Source organism: Trachurus trachurus (genome assembly GCF_905171665.1).
Source record: "Trachurus trachurus genome assembly, chromosome: 1".
NCBI classification, from domain to species: domain Eukaryota; kingdom Metazoa; phylum Chordata; class Actinopteri; order Carangiformes; family Carangidae; genus Trachurus; species Trachurus trachurus.
In genome coordinates, this window is record NC_139891.1 from 35,714,475 (window position 1) to 35,737,010 (window position 22,536).

The 22,536-nt window shown below is 41.8% G+C and overlaps 3 protein-coding genes across 4 annotated transcripts in view; 1 reads left to right on the forward strand and 2 right to left on the reverse strand.

Moving 5' to 3' along the window:
- Positions 1-1,033: 1,033 nt before the first annotated feature.
- On the reverse strand, positions 1,034-2,668 carry LOC310990940 (E3 ubiquitin-protein ligase TRIM21-like; the record flags this gene model as incomplete). The annotated part of the gene is made up of 1 exon (XM_083978506.1): positions 1,034-2,668. One exon carries the CDS (start codon positions 2,666-2,668, stop codon positions 1,034-1,036), a length of 1,635 nt encoding a protein of 544 aa, XP_083834632.1.
- Positions 2,669-9,883: 7,215 nt separating this feature from the next.
- map1lc3c (microtubule-associated protein 1 light chain 3 gamma) lies at positions 9,884-16,532 on the reverse strand (the record flags this gene model as incomplete). Its single annotated transcript, XM_083971342.1, has 4 exons — positions 16,459-16,532; positions 16,300-16,355; positions 14,031-14,137; positions 9,884-10,046 (listed from the first exon to the last, which is right to left on the reverse strand). Exons 1-4 carry the CDS (start codon positions 16,517-16,519, stop codon positions 9,884-9,886), a joined length of 387 nt encoding a protein of 128 aa, XP_083827468.1. The 5' UTR covers positions 16,520-16,532.
- A 3,076-nt stretch (positions 16,533-19,608) lies between these two features.
- The window catches only part of LOC310984842 (striatin-like), a 33,371-nt gene continuing 30,443 nt past the window's right edge, over positions 19,609-22,536 (forward strand). For both annotated transcript variants that reach the window (XM_083970172.1, XM_083970173.1), the window contains exon 1: positions 19,609-19,956. In XM_083970172.1, coding sequence (XP_083826298.1) covers positions 19,657-19,956 — 300 coding nt within the window. In that variant the 5' untranslated portion in view covers positions 19,609-19,656. The remainder of the gene's footprint in view (positions 19,957-22,536) is intronic.

The window sequence follows — 22,536 nt, forward strand, 5'->3', positions numbered from 1 at the left end:
TTTATTATGGTTCAATCAATGGTCCTTCATTGCTTAATATTGATAATTAGTTGTACTGACCCTGAATCTCTAGAAAAACACAATGTGACTACAGATGGTTTAAAGCAGTACTAAAGAACTTTCAGTTTTGGTTGAGTTTGGCGGCGCCTGTGGACCAAAGCGGTAGTGTTTTGCCTGAAGGAAAACTCCATTTCCCATGAACACTAGCGTGAAGCCCTGTAAATATCCTGCATTCAAATTAGCAGAAGACATCAAAACTAAGTTTCTGTTTCCAGTGGATCATTTCAAAGTGAAAACACAAACATAATCCATTGCTAAAGTGCCGTTTTGCCTGTTCCCTCCTTGTTGTGACTCGCAAAAGTGAAAGTGAAACTTAAGTGAGAGCAGGGTTCCTACCATGCTCCTCAAAGTTGCTTAGTGCCAGAGAAAGAGATACAGACCCCCTCAGACCATGACAGAGGTGTCATTCAACTTGTTGTAAGTCGATGTACCATCACAAAAGTTATGAAAATATTTTATGAAGGTTGAAAAGTTCCTTAGTGTTGGTTTAACGTTGGAGAAACAGACTGATACAGTCCACTATGAAACACTGCAGGAGCCTCAATGATCTCGAGAGTCAGCGTCATGCAGGAGACCCGGTCGAGCTGAGTCCAGGTTCTTCTGTCTTGTCACAGATGCAGCCCACTCTGATCACCTCTGGACCAGATCATTGGTGGTTCAAGTGACCAGGAAACTGGGGAGAGGATTGTTCCAACTGTCAAAATAAAAGCTGACACTGTCCAAACCATCTTCATGAACCTGAAGGTAAAGGATTGTTTGGCCACATGGGGGCAGCAGAGAGAAGTGTAAACACAAACATGTGATCAGTTCAGAAGAAGAGCTGCAGGCGATGCTGAGGAGAGGAACAGTCTGTTCAGAGTTAACTCAGTAGAAAACAAAAAGATTTGCATTGTTCAGTATTGACACTAAATATTTACATTTGTTCCCTGAATTAAAAATTAATCAAGTTTGGCAAAGAACCAGATGTTTTGATCTAACAGTTGACAGGACAGATGATCAGAGGGGCAGAGTTTTTACCTCCATACCTAGGACAGGGACTTAAGTATGGGTGTAGTTTGTCAGTGAAGCAGCAGCCAGTGAAGGAGTAGATGAGAGCTGCAGCATCTACGTCATAAAATGAGACCAGACCCTCCTCATAATCCACAAACACCCCCACCTTCTCAAGACCAGACCACAGATTGAGAGGAACTGGGGGGCCAGCACCAGCTTCATACTCATTTCCTCTTCTCAACCATATCGTCCAGTAACCATTCTGAGGACTCTCTGTGATGCTTCCCTTCCTGTCAATCGACTCTCTGGCCACTCCCACATCCCAGTCAGTTTTTCCTTTAACCTGAACCTCAAAGTAAAATCTACCTGAAGAGAAACTCTGTTTTCCTAAGACACAGGGACATGTTTCAAATCTCTCTGGGTTGTCTGTGAGATTCTTCCACACACCACCATTATGAACTTGTTTTCCATCATCAGACAGGATGAGATAAGGATTTGCTGTATCCGGATCTAGAGTCACAACCACTGCAAACTGCTGGACCCTCTTCATCTCAGCTTCCATCATCTTCTCCATCTGTCCACGGAGCGTCTCCTCCAGCTGAGACACAGCTCTCACCACAGTCCCCTCATATGATGGACGCACTCTGACCTCTGTCCAGTCCTTGGTGGGTGGAGCAGCTTTCAGGGATGGGAAGCTTTGGAGGAGGTGGAGGTGGTCTTCAGAGAGTGAGAGCTGCTCCACCTCAGTGCTTCTCTTCTCCAGCTCAGAGATTTCCTGTTCCAGCTCTGTGATGAAGTCTTCAGCCTGTTTCTCTGAGCTTTTCTGTTTCTCTTCGATCTCCTTGATGAGCTGCTTCAGGCCTCTGTCAACAGACTCCTTCAGAGCAGTGAAGACCTCAACACCTTCTGCTTTCTCTCTGTCTGCAGCAGCTTTACTGATCTTCACTGACTGTTTCATCTCCTCAATCTTCAGTCGTCTCTTCTGGATCATCTGCTGAGTTTCAGCCTCTGTCTTCTGCAGCTCTGCCTTCTTTCCTTCACATTCTTCTCTCAGAGGAACAAACTCATGAGTCTTGTGGTCTAAAACAGAGCAGAGCACACAGACACATGTCTGGTCGGTCTGACAGAACAGCTCCAGAGGTTTATCGTGCTTCCTACACATCCTGTCCTCCAGGTTCTCCACAGGCTCCATCAGCTGATGTCTCTTCAGATGTGACAGTGTCAGATGAGGCTCCAGGTGAGTCTCACAGTAGGAGGTCAGACACACCAGGCAGGACTTCAGGGCCTTCAGTTTGGTTCCAGTGCAGACGTCACAGGGAACTTCTCCTGGTTTGGAAACTTGTTGCTCTGAGCTGCTGCTGCTGGTTTTCTGTTGAGCTTCACGTCTGAACTGAGCAAACATCTCAGAGAACAGGGTGTTAATCTTTATCTGAGGTCTTGTGTAGAAAACCTCTTTACACATTGGGCACTGACACCTGTCACTAACGTCCCAGTGCTGAGTGATGCAGCTCTGACAGAAGTTGTGTCCACATGGTGTAGTGACTGGATCAGTGAAGACATCCAGACAGATGGAGCACAGGAACTGATCTTCAGACCTCAGGTTGCTGGAAGAAGACATGTCTACACACTGAGGGAGAGAAAACAAACATTCATTTAAAATAATGTTCTGTGTCTTTAAGACTGTGATGGTGGAGGAAGTTTGAGAATAGACCATTTATAAATGGTTAATAGACCATTTATAAATGGTAAACAGATAGTTTAGTAATGTTTAATCATCATTTATAAACATCATATAGACCAATTATGAATGGTAAATAGATAATTTATTAATGTTTAACCATAATTTATAATTGGCAAATAGTAGTTTATAATAACCATCTTTGCCTACCACCATGTTTATCTGTGGTACAGTGTTGCATGTTATTGACTCTGTTCATAAATGTGTTCAATACGATGATCAGACCCTATTCTTTTGCAAAAAATAATCACTCTGTGATAGATCACCATTAAAAGAAGTCAAATAAATGTCACTTGATGATTTACAGTACAAACAACATATTAATCATTTAAATAATTATGAACATAAGTCGCCACTTTACAATAACCATCTCAGTAATGTTTATAGGTGGTTTATAAACCAATTGTTAATCGTTTACAAAGTATTACAAACATATGTTGCAACTTTACAATAACCATCTAAGTAATGTTTCTAGATGGTTTATAAACCAAATATTAACCATTTACAAAGTGCCACTGATACACATTTTAATCTTTATAGATGTTTTACAACCAACATTTAAACCTTATATGAACATTTAATAAATAGTCCATTAATAATTAATAAACATTATTAATCATAATTGAATTGCTTGTTAATGGTAAATTAACTATTAACTTACATACCTACTTACCAATTATAAATTATGGTTAAACATTAATGAATTATCTATTTACCATTTATAATTTGTATATATGATGTTTATAAATGATGATTAAACATTACTAAACTATCTTATATTATATATCAATATTATAAATGGTCTATTTACCATTTATAAACTATGGTTATTGTAAAGTGTTACCAAACATTTTCAAGGGACATTGTGTAGGAATTCCTCCCATCTAGCTTTGCGGTTGTATATCGCAAGCAACTCAATCGTATTTTTCATGCTGCATTCACATGAAATTGGGCAGACGGCAGACAGACGACAGCCGCTGCAGGTAACGGCATAAACAAGCCTCTACAGTATGTAAACAAGTGTTCCGTCAGCACGAGGCAGAACAATACACGTGACAATATGTTGTTATGGCGATGTGGTATTGTTTACCTGACCCACGTTTTACCGTCTTTCTCTGGACTTCTGTGACTAAAATGACATCTGGTTTGTTAGCGACGGCCGTCTGCCTGACTGCAGGTGAATGCAGCATCAGTGTAACGCTCCGTTCCTCCTCACTGCGTTACCACGGTGACTTTTCACAGACGCCACCTCCACCTGAGCCGACAGCTCCGGTGTCTCCGCTGAGTTTCCGTGGTTTCCTACCGTCACGCTGCCACTGAACGTAAAAACATGGCGACACCACATGGCAGCCAGCACCGAGCTTACCCGCTCCATGGAGATATGAATGATATGAACGGCTCATTCAGAGCTGAAAGGAACACTTCAGTTTGTTGATGGGGGGGATTACTGGTTGATGAAAAACAGACTTTTGAACCAAATGATCAATATTCCTGAATAGATAACAGGAAAAGTTACACAATGTCTCTTTAACGAGATACAAGACCCACTGAGCTCAAGACCTCTTTAACAAGGGTGACCTGGCCAAGAAAGGCAGCAACACATGTTATAGTGAATATAGACTGATAGAGAACATTATACAACAGTTAGTTCCGACCGGTCCCAACCGAGCAATTTGATTGGACAACAAGACATTCCATAGTGCTGATATACAGTATAACAGCACTGGGACTTTTCACAGACATAATCACTCCGCTGTTCAGCTGGACAGGCGCTAAGTCAGAGCTATGCTCCCCATACAGGAGCTGCCCCATCTCTCTGCTGCTGCTGCTGCTGCTGCTGCTGCTACAGTTATAAACGGACCTGAACATTAAAACCTGGACCTGACCTGGTCCGTCTAATTGGCGATAAATCTCTACTAAACCCGGCTGGGGAAAAAATCGCCGCGGGGGCAACTACGTTTTGACGGTGATGTGTTTTGATATTAGCATTAGCTGTTGTTAGCCACGTAGCTCAGCTACTTAGCTTCAACTGTGTTTATATTGATTACATAGATGATAAACAAATGTAATACGGTATCGATAACGTCTCTGTATGTCTTCACGCTGGTCCTGTTGCTGCGGTGCTAATCAGACACGGGCTCAGAACCAGAACCAGCACTGGAAGCAGCTCGTAGCTAGTAGCAAGCTAGTATGAAATGTTTATGTGTTGCCTGGCAACAGCCTTGTCTCCCTTCCAGTTGCAGAACTATTTCTGTTGGCGGAGCCAAATAAATGATTAAATAAACAAACAAATCATAATCTCTTGTAGTTTATTACTGTTCTAAAAATGCGCTCGTAGCACTGTTGTATAAAAGCAATATCACACTCGAGGTCGTGCTGTTGTACTGTATATCAGCACGGTGTGATTATCTGCGGCACTCGGCCTGCGGCCTCGTGCCTACGACCGAATCACAGCCGTGCTGATATACAGTACAACAGCACTCCCTCTCGTGTGATATTGCTTAAATAACAAACCAAACATTCAAATAAAAAAGTGCAAGTAAGTAGACAAAGTGCAGGAGTTATGGCTATAATAACAGTTTAAGAGCACAGGCACTGTTCAATGGATTCTTGTTGTCAGACTTTGGTAATTAATCGATAAAAAATAAATCAGATAATAAAATTAATAGATAATTAAATAAGAAAATATGACAACTATTCTAACATGATATTAGTTACAGTCACTTTGAATCATATGTTTAATCTTTTCATGACATCACTGAGAGAGAAAACCTCTGACAGAGCTGAGCTGAGTGACAAGGACACTGTGTGTCCTCTGGCTGCTTCACAATAAAAGTGTGAGGCTTTTATTGTGAAAGAGCTGCAGGAAGTGTGAAGTAGCCTAAGGCAGCAGTAGGAAGTGATACCTTGACAGCATGAAAGCAGGAAATGAGGGGAAGTAGAGAGTGAAGCTCCGAGACTGAGTGAGGAGTTGTAAAAGTCCTGAGCAGAGACACAGAGACAGTTTAAAGTGGACTATAGTGTCTCTGTGGACAAACAGCCTCAGGTCTGTTGTGAGCCAGTTCACTAGAGTCAGTGTGACATGAAGAGAGTGAGTAGAGATGAAGCTCAGTGTTAAAGCTGCTGCTCACACAATGAATATGATGAGCTGTACTCACCAGTGTTTGGTAGAGACTCTGCTGTGTTGCTGACAAACACCTGATGGACTCACTTTGACTTTCTGTCTCGTCTCTGCTGCAGCTCAGTCGTCCTCCTCTCACTCTTTACTTTCACTTCTGGACGCTGACGCTCAACGTTCCTCTGGTTCCAGTGTTTCCAGTTTTCTGCTCCTCCCACTGCAGCTAGATGTGTCTTTGATTTGATTGTAACAGCAGATATTACCTGGGTGAATACAGAGCAATGGTGCACCTGACAGGTGGGAGGAGTCAAGTGACTCGTCCTTCTGTATTTCCTCCTCAACCGTTCAGATCTCTGCTGTAGATCTGGTGAGTGTAAAAACCTCATCACATCTTTAATTTACCTGATAAAGACTCAAACTACCAACAACAACACGTCACTGGTTTCAGTCCTGAACCTGTAATCAGCCTGTTTCCCCTCCTCATCACTAGGTGGCGCTGCTGGAGCTGCAGAGTCTGTAACTGCAGAAGTAAGTGGAATATTTGTGTTAATCTAAGTCTTAAATAATTCTATCTTCCGACAGCAATCACTTAGCCTACATAGAGTGTTTGGTCTGAAACACGGGTCTGTCAGTCACTCTGCGCTGCTCTGAGCCGAGGAGAAAACTTTCCTTGTATCCTACAACCTTTATCCAATGAGGAGAGAGAATTTTGTTGTCATAATCTTTGGTTTTAACAGAGATAAAGTGATTTGTTATTTTTTAAATCCACCTGTTACTGAGTTAATTACTGGTTTAGGTTGTTAAGTAGGCCTAACTAGTAACTGTAACAGATTACTAATTATTGATAGTAACACTGCTGGTTGATGGGAGGAGGCTAATTGTGGATGTGGGCAGAGCCAGAGCAGCTGCCAGGTGAACAGGTGCAGGGGCGTCACTAGGTTTTAAGGACAGGGGGGGCTTAGCTCCCAGTAGATGCACAGGATGTGAGCAAATGTAATGCGCAAGCACAAACTTTCACAATGGCCCAGAAAAAACACAATATTTAGAATTTAGAGTAAATTTAGAGTATTGAATCATGGGCTAGTTGAATCTAAGAATTCAACTACTTTTGAATTTTACTGTGTAAAAGTAGATGCTACAAAAAGTGAACCTGAGTAATTTTTCAGGTGTTTGACTATCATGGATATGTCCAGGTGGACTGGAAAACTAATTATATTTCATTAGTAGCCTGTGTCATAATGGTTATACACTCCATCCAAATACAGCTGTTTTTGGCTCATTTTGACTTCACCCAGACCTCCTCACATTTTCCAATTCAAATAAGACCAGACAACAGAAATGAAGTGCGACTCCAACTGGAGCAGATATTTATGGTAAAGAGTGCACATTTCACCCTAGAAACCCCTTCATCTTCTACACAACCAGGACCTTCACAAGAAATTTCTGATTATTTTTTTTTCTGAGCTAAAATAGACATTGGGGGGTTGTGCAAATGACTGACCCTGAGAATCATTTTAATTTGAATATTCTGCTTTTATTACTAGTTTTATTTGGACTAGGTTTAAAAAATATATATATTTATACCTAGCCTATATTGTTATCATGCTGTTTTTATATATTCCTGTGTCTTACCTGATCTTCTGCATCTTCAGGGCATGTCTCTGTCTGGCCTCTCCCTACAGCATTTCTCTCCCTGTCTGTCTAAGCTGCCTGCAGTGGCACCAGATATCATTAGTATTTTAAATTAATCCATTAAATAATCTGTTTTTACTGCTAAATGTTATTTTCTTTAACACAGCCAAGCTATAAAGTACCAGATGAATGTTACAGTAACACATTACACACAATACACAGCACACACACGGCACATGAGAGAGAGAGAGAGAGAGAGAGAGAGAGAGAGAGAGAGAGAGAGAGAGAGAGAGAGAGAGAGAGAGAGTGTTCAGGATCCCCGTTTAAAAGTTTTCCTCACCAGAATCTAGCTTAACTTTGGAGCATTATTCAGCCCGTTTTCTGACAAGCTATCATGCCATGGTTGGTACCAACAGAAGCCTAGCGTCTCCTGGTTTCATATAATATCTGTATCTTCGCTCTAGCTTTAAAACTGATCCGTTTACAACGCAATTAATATTTCACATGAATTCAAATTTTATCGCGGTCATTTTGACAACACTGCTATTTAGAGATGTATAGCTTACTGTCTGATACCTGCTAGTCCTCTTTTAGCTACAGGTGGACTGACTCTCTCCCTCTGTTGATATCAGAGCTCCTGCAGCCCGTCACTGCAGGCTCGGAGCGGATTTTTAGGGGGGCTGAAGCCCCCCTAAAATAGGCCTAATGACGCCACTGAACAGGTGAGTTCAAACCTGACAGCAGCAGCAGCACAGATCTGATAGATTATAGATTTATTATCTATAGCAGTGGTTCCCACTGAGGAGGTCAAAGGTCAAAGAGTTTGTTATGTGTTATTAGATGAACACTTCCTGTCTGGTTGTGATTTGTTTTGATTCAATGCTGCATTAATTAATTAAAGTGTTTCCTCAGGAATCCGGCGTAGCATACACACTGTTGGTGTATGTTACTACAGTATTATAGTATAGTATCATATATATCTACAGTAACAACGGTCACTGAGCAACAGTTCAGTGGACCAACGCTGCCCCCTGCTGGAGACTGACCTGCAGCCATGACTTGGTACTATGAGGAGTATTTTATTTGACAATCTAAGGGACGTCTCAGGTGTATAATCAATAAGCATGTCAGAAATGTAAGAGGGAGCTCAGCTAGACCAGTAAAACATTTAGAAACGATGAGAAGTATTCAAAAGTCAGTTCTGTGTTTTACTAGAAGCCCGTGGAGAAATGTTAGGAAATGAAAAGAGGAACTCTGCAGGATTTCCACCTTAAATTTGTAGTATTTCCACCTTAACTCAGCTCCATGTGTCCCTTAGCTCCAGCTCCAGAGTCCTAGTTCTGGTTAAACCAATGACTTGTAACTAGTTCCAGGGAGAATGGAGGCTAAGATCAGAGCCTCCGACCCGGTGTCCCAGCTCTTGTCTCCATGGCGACACCGCCACACAAGTATTTGTTGAAGAACATTACTTTTTTAGTCAATGTATATGTTAAAATTAGAGCCAATGGCGTTAATTTGTGGAAATGTTGTAGAGAAATCTCTGGAAAAAAGACTTTTTTAGAAAAAAAAAAGTTTTTAAAAAGATTCTAGAAAATAAAAGTGGTAAAACTTCTCAAAAAAAATAATTCTCACAAAAGTGGTAAAGATTTTTGCACTGCTATATCGTATTCAAGTTATGTATTGTATCCAAATGATGTAGCACTGTATTAACTTGTGTCTAGGTTGTTCCCTTTGTACTAGATTGTAGGATATACACTGCTCAAAAAAATAAGGGGAACACTTAAACACATCTTAGATCTCAATTAATGAAATATTGCAGTTTATTCAATATATAGTAGAGTGTGTTGAGAACAAAATAACATAAAAATTATCAATGTAAATCAAAATTATCATCCCAGGTTGATTTCACATGGGTGTGATATACTTGGAGTTACAATGTGTTGTTTAAGTGTTCCCTTTATTTTTTTAATCATATATTTTCCTCTTTGTATTTTATTAATTTTCTTTGCACGTTTCCGCTTTTGAAGAATTTATTTCCTTCAGGATGAATAAAGCTCCATCTATCTAGTTTCCCCTTTAAAATCAATGCTGATGATGTGAGACGTTCAAGTCTGTTGGAAATCAGAGTCGCGGTCCTGAAGCTGAACCAGGCTGAACACAAAACCACGACTGGTTTAGACTTTAAGATTTATTGGAGCCACATGTTGATTAAAAATCCATGAGTGAACAAATATTACAGTATATACACAGAGTCTTTTTTTTTTCTATTTACAGCAGAAGGAGGCGGGAGGAGGGAAGGGGCACTGAATAAAACCTGAGAGGGGGGGGTGGGGGGGGGGGGGGGGTCAGTGTCCGAACATCTCCTGGGAGGCGTAGGTCATGTAGAGGAAGCCGTCCTCGTCCTGGTGGTCTTTGTAGACCTGGGCCATGGTCAGGGACATGCTGGCCAGACCGCTGTTGTTGATGAGCAGGTAGAAGGCCTGAGTGGGGAGCAGGGCCATCCTGTTCCTGGGGGGGGGGGGGGGGGGGGGGGGGGGGCAGACAGATGTTATTATCAGACAGATGTTAGCAGACAGAGATGGACAGACAGAGTACTCTCATATATTATCTCATAGCGTGGTAAATGTGCAGGTCACAACTTGTCCACCACAGCGTTTGAGTTTTTTGGTTGTGTATTTGCTGAGTTTGATGAGCAAAACCAAGAAATTCCATTAGCCTCCGTAGTGTAGCTGCGCCGCTCGGTATTCTTCTCCCCCGATCTAAAAGCAGCTTGGACCAACAATTAAAGGTAACGAACCTACTGCTATTACTAGGGGGATCATGGCGATGGGCCAATTTTCAAAAATGTTGAACTATCCCTTTAAGTATCCAAAAGTACATGCTTTTAAATTTACGTTAAAGGGACAACGAGGAGTTTTGGAAAAGCGAAGTGTTTCCACACTACATTTGAGCCTCCGCACCGTGAAATTATTTGACCGGCGCAAGACAGACTCATGTTTTCATTCATCAAGAATTAAAGTCAGAGGTTGGAAGACGATCACATACCGTCGTAGTTCCCACCATAAACGGAGATTCGGTGGCGTTATTCTCATGACTCGCCACGAAACCGAAAGTAAAGAAACGCTGGTCGGCTCGACCAGCATTTCCACCACCACTAATAATAACAAAATAACGATAGAGACAAAACCATAGATTTATCTAAAATGGACCCATTAACAAGTGGTAACGTAGATTCATCCACATTAATATGAGACTTTTAAATAACCAAATAGAAACTCCTCATTGTCCCTTTAAGTAAGAGTAAGAGTAAATTTCTTATTTTTCACATCAATGAATTACTATAATTGTTTCTAAATGAATTTAAGGAGCTTTTAACTCTTGTTTCTGAGAATTAACTCTTTGAAAGCAGCTGCACTGATGTGCTGCTTTTAGGGGTTAGGGTTTCCTTCTTTGACAAACACAGCTTGTGTCCAATAGGATTTTAGAAAAAAAAAGAGCAGACCTGAAAGTAACCAGTACTTTTCAGCCTTCCTAGAAATTAACTCGAGTAAAAGTAAAAATATTTGTCTTGGAAATGTATTCAAGTAGAGTAATAAGTACCAAAGAAATCTAATACTCAAGTAAAGTACAAATCCTCTGGATATGTACTCAAGTAAATCTACTCCGTTACTGTCCACCACTGGTTATCAGACAGATGTTATCAGTCATGAAGCGTCGCAGCCTGAGGGGGGCGCTGCAGCACAGTCACAACAACACTGGAGTCTCCGTTGTCCAAGATGCAGTTTGACCCAATAGTTAAAGGGGAGTTCTCGTTACTGGACCTTATTTCTAGCATAAAATCCGATCATTTCCTCCCCCAGATAACTTTGGTGTCATTACAAGTGGTTGTGATGAAATGAGCTCCAGCCGAGAGGCGCGTATATCCGTATAATGGAGTCTACAGGGCAGCAGAATGCAGCCTCTAAATAACACATTATCTGCAGAGAAACTCCTTCATTTCACCAATATTTAGTTCTGATAGGCTAGTGCTGTTCCCCTCTGAGTCCGGGGTTAGCTGTTATCAACATCCAGGGTCTGTACTATGGTTCATTTCTGTGTGTTTCTGACTTGTCAGAACAAAATGAGCAGCTGGATGAAGTTCAGCTTCCACAGGCTTCCTCTCCTCAACCTGGACTCACTAAAGCTCCGGCTAGTTGAGATAAAAATGGACCCGAATGCCGAAGCAGAATGATTATTATCATAATGAGCCGGGCGGCGCTCAGAGATGACATCACCCAGGTCAGAGGTCAACCTATGCAAAACCACTGATGCGCGTTGCCTTCAGGGACAGTTTTTCAGCAACAGTCTCTGAATTTCCCTCTAAAACAACTCTGTGTGGTTACGTTCTGTTATTATCTCATAGCGTGGTGAATGTGCAGGTCACAACTTGTCCACCAGAGCGTTGTGGAGTTGTTGGATTGTGTATTTGATGAGTTTGATGAGGGAAACCAAGAAATCCCATAATGAGCCTCCGTAGCGTAGCTCTGAGCAGCTCACGGCTCTGCTCCACCGTTCTAAAAACAGCTTGCACCGACAATTAAGTAACAAACCTACTGCTGCTATGACTATAGGGATTATGGCAATGGGCCAATTTTGCTAAAATGTTGAACTAGCCCTTTAAGTCCCAAAACACATTTACATTTCAGAAAACAAATTAAGATACAAAACACTCTTTACAAGCAGCGAGACAAAATAAAAAAGTCCAGAAACAAATTCACGAATGACGTCAACCGGAAAGGGAACGTACCAAATAATTAGTAAAGTGTTTTGCATCTTGTTAATTTATTTTCTGAGATGTAAATGTGTTTTGTTAATGTAATTTTGTTTTATGAACATTAAAGCGAGGGACCGGTCCGGGTTCTTGACTTTAGAAGTTGTGCAGACAGATTATTGCTGAGTTTGTTTGGTTTATTAGAACGTCAATGTCACACGATTTACATGGTATTGTTCATGTTAGCTTAGCATTAGCCTCCAGCCTGGTCCCTCACTTTACTGTGTCCTCCAGAAACACTTCCTGTTGTTGTTGGGAGTTTCTGTCCAACTGATGAAGTTGTTTTCTGAGAACGAGGCTTTAAACCTCTGAAGACGGAGAGAAGTTCAGTTTAGAGACACAGATGACACCACGGGAGAATCTGAGTTATTAAACACGTCGAGTCGTTGACTGCAACATGGATCAGATCTGGAGCAGAGGTCACGTGACGCGTCAGCAGCTCCCGAGGTGATTATTGATTTAACAGAAACAGAAAGTTCAGAAATGTGACGTGTGACGGGACGACGGCCGAGTCGGAGACAATCGTCCTCTGTCCAGGTTCTGCTGCGTCATCGAGACAGACGCCTCAGAAATGTGACGAGTCAGCAGAACAACTGTTTAGTTTCTACATCTGTTTAACAAACATTTCATCAGGGCTGCAACAAACTGTTATTTTCATTATCTGTTGATCATTTAAACGATTAATCGATTAGTTGTTTGGTCAATAAAATGTTAAAAACACCAGTGTTTCTCAAACCACCAGACGACGTCCTCAAATGTCTTGTTTTGTCCACAAACCAAAGAGAGACTCAGTTTATTGTCATAAAAGAACAAAGAAACCAGAAATATTCACATTTAAGAAGCTGGAATCAGAGAATTTTGACTTTTTTCTTAAAGGGATAGTTCACCCAAAATTCACTCATCACTCATTATCTACTCACCCTCATGTGGACTAAGGGCTGGGAGAAGTTTCAGAGTCCTCCGTGGCTTCTCTGAGTTACAGCGGGGCTTGGCGCAGCACTAGGCTATTTGTCCATATGACGGTTGAGAACGGAGCTCACTTTTCTTCGTCCAAAAAGACACACCAAAAAACATCCAAATACCTCCATAGTGCTCGTCTGTAATGTCCCTCTTGTATTGAAGCCCCAACATGAGAAATGTGACACCGGCAGAGCAGTGAACTGAGACACTGGGAGCTTCCGCTACAAACAAGCTTAAAATATAGATTTAATTTTTTTCGGAACAATTTCTCATGCTGGGGCTTCAATACAAGACGGACATTACAGACGAGCACTATGGAGGTATTTGGATGTTTTTTGGTGTGTCTTTTTGGACGAAGAAAAGTGAGCTCCGTTCGCCACCGTCATTTGGACATGCAGTGCTGCACGGAGCCCCGCTGTAACTCAGAGAAGACACGGAGGACTCTGAAACTTCTCCCAGCCCTTAGTCCACATGAGGGGGAGCAGATAATGAGTGAAATTGGAATTTTGGGTGAACTATCCCTTTAAAAATAGTTGACGATTACTTTAATAATCAATTATTGTTCAATGAATCGTTGCAGCTAGCCTATAGTGTCATTGTGATTTTCTCCTTCTGACCATTGACGTTCAGCAGCTTTAATGTTTCCTCTGCTCCGTCCTCCACACACACACTTCCAATTCACTGATCAATAATCAATAATCAATCAGAAACTCAATCTGTACCTGATGATGGTGACGAACTGGGTCATGGTGAGCTCGTGCGGCACCAGGAACTTGGTTTTGTCCAGCGGCGGCAGGAACTTCTCCCGCTCGTAGCGCTCGATGATGACCTGCAGGTGGGAGCCAATCAGCCAATCACACGACAGCAACAACAACCACAACCACAACGACAAGCAGCACCAATCACCTGCATTGATCCGGTACCAGCCGTTACCAGGTCCCAGTTATTAATCCAAGTCAAATTATCAAAAATCCCTTGTTTTTCCATCCAGGATCAATGATCAATAATCCATCTTTACTTTGATCCCAGTTGGAATGGATCAGTCTGATCCAGATTTACTAGATTAACAAATCCAGATATTGAGTGTTAAATGTGACATTGTGAATATTTTCCCATGCGTTTTAAGTTTCATTTAAATATCCAATAGTTTGGGAAAAGTTCTTCATTTGTGGAATAATGGTTCATCAGGTGCAAAATATATATCAATAAATGTATATACACACACACTGCAAAAACTCAAAATCTTTCCAAGAATATTTCAAAATGTCATTTCTAGTCAAAACAAATCTCATCATAATAAAATAAGACTCATCACATAAAAAGTAGCTTGTTTTTAGACACTTTTTACTTCTTTCAAGCAGATTTCCACTTGAAAGAAATAAATAGAAAAATCTTTCTTATTACAAGCACACACACACAAAAAAAAAAACTTGCTTTCACTGGCAGATTTTTCTACTTATTTCAAATGAAAATTTGTTTGAAACTAATGAAAATGATCTAAAAACAAGTTAATTTTTAGGTGATGAGTCTTATTTTAAGTGGAAAGAGTTTAGTTTTGACTAGAAATTAGACATTGACAAGAAATACAACAAATATTCTTGGAAAGATTTTGAGTTTTTGCAGTGCATTATACATGTTGTTTATTTGACCAGTTTGAATTGAATCTAAATCCCATGTTGTTCCTGAATGCACCAAACTGCTGGATCAATAATCAATAATCTTTCTTTACTTTGATCCCAGTTCCCAGTTGGATTGGATCAGTCTGAAACTTTTCTAGATGAGCAGATCCAGATGATGTGTTGATGTGACTGTATCGACTAAACAGCAGCATGGGCTCACTCAGTGGAGTCATTTGTGTTTTCTGTGCTTTCGTTTCTCTAATATCTTCTAAACAACCAGATCTGATCTCTAACAGTGAATAGGAATTTATTTATTTAAAACAGGGACAATGCACTAAAACATTAAAGGGATATTAGCATTTTTTTTTAAAAAAGTGGGGTTGTATGATCTACAAATAGCCCCTAAGTACTTTAATTGCAGTAGAAGACTCTCTGCACTCCTCCCGTTAGCAACGCCAGCCCATAATAGCCCTGCCCAGAGATTTACAACATACAGTGTTGTGAATGGACCCAAAGAAACGGCCTATTTTCACGGCCTAAAAGAGGTTTTACCTGAAAAAATAGTGAACAATGGAACTGTGTATTTTTTTTCAAGTAAAACCTCTTTTAGGCCGTGAAAATAGGCCGTTTCTTTGGGTCTGTTCACAACACTGTATGTTGTAAATCTCTGGGCAGGGCTATTATGGGCTGGCGTTGCTAACGGGAGGAGTGCAGAGAGTCTTCTACTGCAATTAAAGTACTTAGGGGCTATTTGTAGATCATACAGCCCCACTTTTTTTTTTTTAAATGCTACTATCACTTTAATCTTGTAAAACAAGAGGAAGATGCCTTGAGCCAGGTTGTAGCAACATTTGCTAATTGCCACCTGTATATACATAACAGTCAAATATTTTGGACATTCTCCCCCCCCCCACCCACCCATTCGTTTCAATTTCAACGTTCAATTTCTTTAAAATATCCAGTAGTTGGGGGAAGTTCTTCATAAGTGGAACAATGGTTTTGGAAAAATTGTGCAAAATATGAATCAATAAATGTATATGATCTAATCTACTACATGATAAATGTTGTTTATTTGACCAGTTTGAATTGAATCTAAATCATGCTAAACCATGTTGTTCCTGAATCCACTAAACTGCTGGATCAGAATAATCCTGATGTTCTGGATCAAAGCTTTCCCGATCCCACTAAAAAAAAAGTTCTGAACAACACAAACTGATGAAGGTTTGATCCAAATTAAAATCAAGACTGGTCTCAGATTCTGGTTTTTAGTTGAGAAACAACAACATTTTACAGAGCTGATCCTGGACCTGCTGCTGCTGCTGCTGCTGCCTGTCTGCCTGTCTGTCTGTCTGTCTGTTTGGCTGCTTCTTACCGGGATCTTGTTGGGGAACTTGGATCGGATCCCCGCCACCTCCTGCTTCCTCGTGGCTGCAGACAAACAGAGAAACGTTATTAAGATCTGATCCGGTTCTGCTCCGGTTCTGCTCCGGTTCGGGTCTCTGTGTTCCGGTGTCGGTGTCGGGGCTTTTACCGAAGCTCTTCCTCAGTTTGAAGGGTTTGTTCTGCAGCTGGCTTCTCTCAAACGGAGGCATGGTGGAGACTGGGTGTGTGTTGGTGTGTGTCTGTGTGTGTGTGATGGAGCGACATGTGGAGTTAAATAGAAAGGAGGGGCGGCTGCAGCGCATCAGCTGATTAGCACATGGCCGCGGTCACGGCGCCAATCAGCTGCGGTCTAATCAGGTTAGAGAGCCGCGCGGCATGCACGAGCACGAGCATGAGCACCGGGCACGAGCATTGGGGGCCATGTCAGTGGGTTCATCATGTGTGAACAGGTAGGAACGTCTCTGGTTAAAACCAGACTGAAAAAAACTAAACTATTTATCACAGTAACTTCTGTTTATTCTAATTCTAGTATAACATGGGCTGTTGATGTACATCATTAAAGGGATAGTTCACCCAAAATTCAAATTTCACTCATTATCTACTCCCCCTCATGTGGACTAAGGGCTGGGAGAAGTTTCAGAGTCCTCCGTGGCTTCTCTGAGTTACAGCTGGGCTCCGTGCAGCACTGCATGTCCATATGACGGTTGAGAACGGAGCTCACTTTTCTTCGTCCAAAAAGACACACCAAAAAACATCCAAATACCTCCATAGTGCTCGTATGTAATGTCCCTCTTGTATTGAAGCCCCAACATGAGAAATTGTTCCGAAAAAATTAAATAAATCTATATTTTAAGCTTGTTTGTAGCGGAAGCTCCCAGCACTGCTCTTCCCTGGTCCGTCCAAATCTCACGCGATTTGCATTGACACCCAGTTCACGGCTCCGCTTTTGCTTCTTTTTTGTTTTTTGAAGTGACTTTTTGTTTGTGTCTTTATGCCTTTTTATGTTTCGATGTAAAGCACTTTGGCTTCCCCTGTGGTTTTTAAATGTGCTATATAAATAAAGTTGATTGATTGATATTTTGGTTTTGCACATTTCTAGGGGAAATGGAAACACACCTAGACTCCACCTGGGACATGTGACATACAAAAGTTTTAAAACCGTTTTATATTGATTGTGATGTAGTTTGATGCTTCATTGTATCTGAAAGAAATGAAAGCGTAGAACAATGAACAACTGAAGTTAAAAAAGAAATAATGGAACAGGTTTATAAACCTAACTTGTATTCTAAAGTGTCGACCATTTTATTCTTTGTACAATGGAAATCAAAAGTTATTTCCAACTCTGCTGCAGAAGAAATCTAGATAGATAAATATAGAAATACATAAATGTTACTCAGTTGGAGCCGGAGTCACAGTGTTTGTTATTAATTGGATGAATCCCCTGTCAATCATCTGAACAGCCAATGACGTGAGAGGATGATACCGTAGTGGGAGGGGCTGAGAGCGTGTTGATGTCACCTTACAGGTGCGTCAAGCTACGCAAAGTTATCAGCATTGTTATATGTGATTGTGCCTTCAAAATAAAAGTCTCCTCGGCCTGTGGTGGGTTTCTATCAGGAGGAGTTTGTCCCTAAATGTTTGAAATTAACTGAAGGTTGTTCTAATTAAGGTGATGACAGATAATTAATAATTCTTTGATTTTGTTGTTCTGGTTTATTACAAATAAATCCTTTATTTCTACTGAGTTTATGTGTTTGATATCCACAGCTGCTTGTTATGAACAGGAAACCTTCATCCACCTGCAGTGGACAGTGACAGATTTTCAGATTCACATATTAAAGGGATAGTTCAACATTGCCATAATCCCTATAGTCATAGCAGTAGGTTTGTTACCTTTAATTGTCGGTGCAAGCTATTTTTAGAACAGCGGATCAGAGCCGTGAGCTGCTCAGAGCTACGCTACGGAGGCTCATGGGATTTCTTGGTTTCCCTCATCAAACTCATCAAATACACAATCCAACAACTCCACAACGCTCTGGTGGACAAGTTGTGACCTGCACATTCACCACGCTATGAGATAATAACACAACGTTACCAGACAGAGTTGTTTTAGAGGGAAATTCATGTAAAACCGCTGATGCACGTTGCCTTCAGGGACAGTTTTTCATCAAGTAGTCTCTGCATTTACCTCTAAAACAACTCTGTTGGACTATTTTATTTCTGGTACACCATAACCTTTTCTTACTTTGTACTTCAATTTCATGAAGAAGGAATACCCCTATCTCTGCTGTCCTTAAAGTCTGTTTTCATAAAGGCTATCTATAAACCTATCTCTATATGTCTATGTCTATATCTATATCTTCATCTATCATATCTTTATCTTACTATAGATAATTAAAGATATAGATAAAGATATCAATATAGATATTGATAAAGCTATCTATATTGATATCTAGCTATATCTTTATCCTTTTTCTAACTATATCTATATATATATGTCTATATCTTTATCTATATCTATAACCATATCAATAGCATATCTATATCTTTATCTATAATTTTTATATCTATAATTTTTTTATGCTGTTCTTTTTAAATGTTTTGTCTTTATAGGCTATAGCACATTGAGTTGCCTTGGTATGAAATGTGCTATATGATGCCTTGCCTTACCTTAAGCTATATTAATATCTATATCTTTATCGAACTATGGCTTTATCTTTATCTATATATTTATCCTATATTTCTATCTTTATCTAGATCTATCTATCTTTAATTTAGTTTAATTCTGCCCTGATCCTAAACTTTAAGCTTGTTTTGACACTCAAACTGCCTGTTTTCACTTTAGCAAACTACTTATTTGTGATTTTTATTTTTTTCTAAATGTTTGCACCATAGGAAACCTATTGTTTTATCTATATATTTATCCTATTTCTATCTTTATCTAGATCTATCTATCTTTAATTTAGTTTAATTCTGTCCTGATCCAGAGCTTTAAGCTTGTTTTTGACGCTCAAACTGCCTGTTTTCACTTTAGCAAACTACTTATTTGTGATTTTTTCTTTTTTCTTTCTAAATGTTTGCACCATAGGAAACCTACAGTACTGTTTTATTTTGAAAGTGCATAGCGGAAGTTCCGGTGTGGTGCCGGTGACGTCAGCAGGTCGGTCGGTCGTTGACAGCTGCTTCAGTCTGGAGCCTCCGCTGCTGCTGCTGCTGCTGCTGCTGCTGATGGACCAGACCTCAGACCTCCTCTCCTCCTCCCACACGGACTGACTGAAGCTCCGGACCGAGACACAACCGGCGGACAGCCCCGGTACCGACTCCCGGTCCCGGTCCCGGTCCCGACATGGAGGAGCAGCAGGCGGCTCCCGGTCCCGGTGCCGGTGCCGGTGCTGGTGCTGGTGCCGGTGTCTTCTTACACAACAACAACAGCAGCTCAGGTCTGACCGGAGGTGCAGGAGGAGCAGGAGGAGGAGGAGGAGGAGGAGCAGGAGCAGGAGGAGGAGGAGGAGGAGGAGGAGGAGGAGGAGAAGCGGCGGCCAGGAATCACTACAACATCCCGGGGATCCTCCACTTCCTGCAGCACGAGTGGGCCCGGTTCGAGGTGGAGCGCGCGCAGTGGGAGCTGGAGCGAGCCGAGCTGCAGGTAACACAGAGCTGCTTCCATTATCGGACACATCTGCCGTGACGTAACGTGACGTAACGCGACGTGACGCGACGTGACGTGACACCTGGCTGCAGCAGTTTCCGGTAGAAGTAACGGGGTCCAACTCGCTGTGTGGGTCGGTGTCTTATTATTGACACTTAAACGTCATCATCATCACGGGATGACGCACATTCCTGCTGTGATTCCTCTGGAGTTCACTTTCAAGCTGTTAAAGGGATAGTTCACCCCAAAATTCTAATAATTTCACTCATTGATATCTCCTCCCCCTCATGTGGACTAAGGGCTGGGAGAAGTTTCAGAGTCCTCCGTGTCTTCTCTGAGTTACAGCGGGGCTCCGTGCAGCACTGCAGGTTGCAGATGGATATCACTTTTCTTAGTAACAAAAAGACACACCAAAAAACATCCAAATACCTCCATGCTGCTCGTCTGTAATGTCCGTCTTGTATTGAAGCCCCGACATGAGAAATTGTTCCAAAAAAAATTTAATAAGTCTATATTTTAAGCTTGTTTGTAGCGGAAGCTCCCAGTGTCTCAGTTCACTGCTCTTCCTGACCGGCGGAACAATTTCTCATGTCGGGGCTTCAATACAAGAGGGACATTACAGACGAGCAGCATGGAGGTATTTGGAAGTTTTTTGGTGTGTCTTTTTGGACGAAGAAAAGTGAGCTCCATTCACAGCCATATGGACAAATACTGCTGCACCCCGTAACTCAAGCCACGGAGGACTCTGAAACTTCTCCCAGCCCTTAGTCGACATGAGGGTGAGTAGATAATGAGTGAAATTTGAATTTTGGGTGAACTATCCCTTCAATAATATATTTATTAATTTGAGTAGACTTAAATGTTAATTTTTTCACACGAATCTTCAAAAAGTCAAACAATCTTCAACATTCAAGTAATTTCCAACCATTTCATACAGCCTCCTTCTTACATGTTTAACTCCTCAGATATTGTTTCATCTTTTCAACATTTCTTCAGCAGTTTCTTCACTTAATTCAGCATTGTTTAGTTTCAACAGTTTATTCAGCTCATTCAGCTTCCAGCTTTCAGCATTCGCCCGTATTTCCTTCAGGAAATGTATTCTCCAGCCGAAGCCGCGCGGCGCGACAAACCTCCCGGACGACATGCGTGGCATTCCCAGATTTCTTCAGCAGTTTCTTAACTTAAAAGATGCCGGTCTTGGTCTCAAGACCACTTTTTTGTGGTCTCAGTCTTGTCTCGGTGTCGACAGTGTTTGGTCTCGGTCTCGGGTCTCTCGGTCTTGCAATGTCTCGCACTGGCAGAACGGTCTCAAAGGGATTTGTAGTAGGGATGGAGTGATTTTCGATCGGATCGTCTATCGGCGATCGAAGGGACGATCGTGATTTTTTTTTCAAATGGCGATCTTTAAGGCGATCTTTAATTAATTTACTGCCATAAGATGTTAAAGAAATAATCTCTAGAACCTGCGCTCTACTGTGTAGGCTACTTGAAAAATGTTTTGTGGAGCAACATGTCTGCATACAGAGCCCTTGGATCTGTGCAACAGAGGAGTGAATATTAAACTCTTAATTCCTGATCTTTTTTTTTCCTTCTCACTTTTTTTCGGAGGTGCATGCCGCGGACGCAGGCTGTGCGGGGGGCGGGTCATTAAAAAAACTGATGAAGAAGTCCAGAGTGTGTTATCAGGGGCGCGCTGATGTTGACGGGAAAGCCGGCGGAGGTGTGAAGGAACCGGTGAGACGGCGGCTGGGAGCATCATCAGAGCGGGGTTGAAGCAGAGAGCAGAGCGGGGAGAGGGAGAGGCGGCGGAGGTGTGAAGGAACCGGTGAGACGGCCGCTGGGAGCATCATCAGAGCGGGGTTGAAGCAGAGAGCAGAGCGGGGAGAGGGAGAGGCGGCGGCGGCGGCGGCTGCTGCACTCGCTGCACTGTGACTCTCCTCCTCAGAGCTCCACACTGACAAGCTACCGGCAACACAGCGCCTCTGTCTGCCCTTTCAAAGTAAAAAAAAGCCCGCTGTCTGACGTTTAATAGCGGCGGGGATGGTTGTGAAAATAGATGCGGTGGTGCGGGTCAAAATACTTCATAGATGCGCGCGTGTGGACGACAATAACGGAGAGTGAGCGCTATGCGGAGATGAATGAACGGAACAATATAGCAAGTTTTTTTTTTTTTTTTTTTTTTAAAGCTGACGTAATTGCAACCCCCCCCCCCCCCCCCCCCCCCCCCCCCCCCCCGGCGATTGGATCGACAGTGTCCACGATCGAATGATCTGAATATAGGGACGATTTCCCATCCCTAATTTGTAGCCTACAATATCCAGGCAGGCATGCTTTTTTTTTTTTTGGATATCATTATTTATTCCCCCCACTTCAAATGGGACCAAAAATGCATTTTGTGACACAGACGCGTTGGCACTCGTCCTCTCGCGTTCTACAACTCATGCGGAACAGCAAAATATGGTGTAACTAGTTGTTGGGTTTTTTTTGGTCTCGTTCTTGGTCTCAGTCTTGAGCTCAACTGGTCTTAGTCTAACGGTGCGTTCACACCAAACACGATGGACGCGATGCCATCGCCCG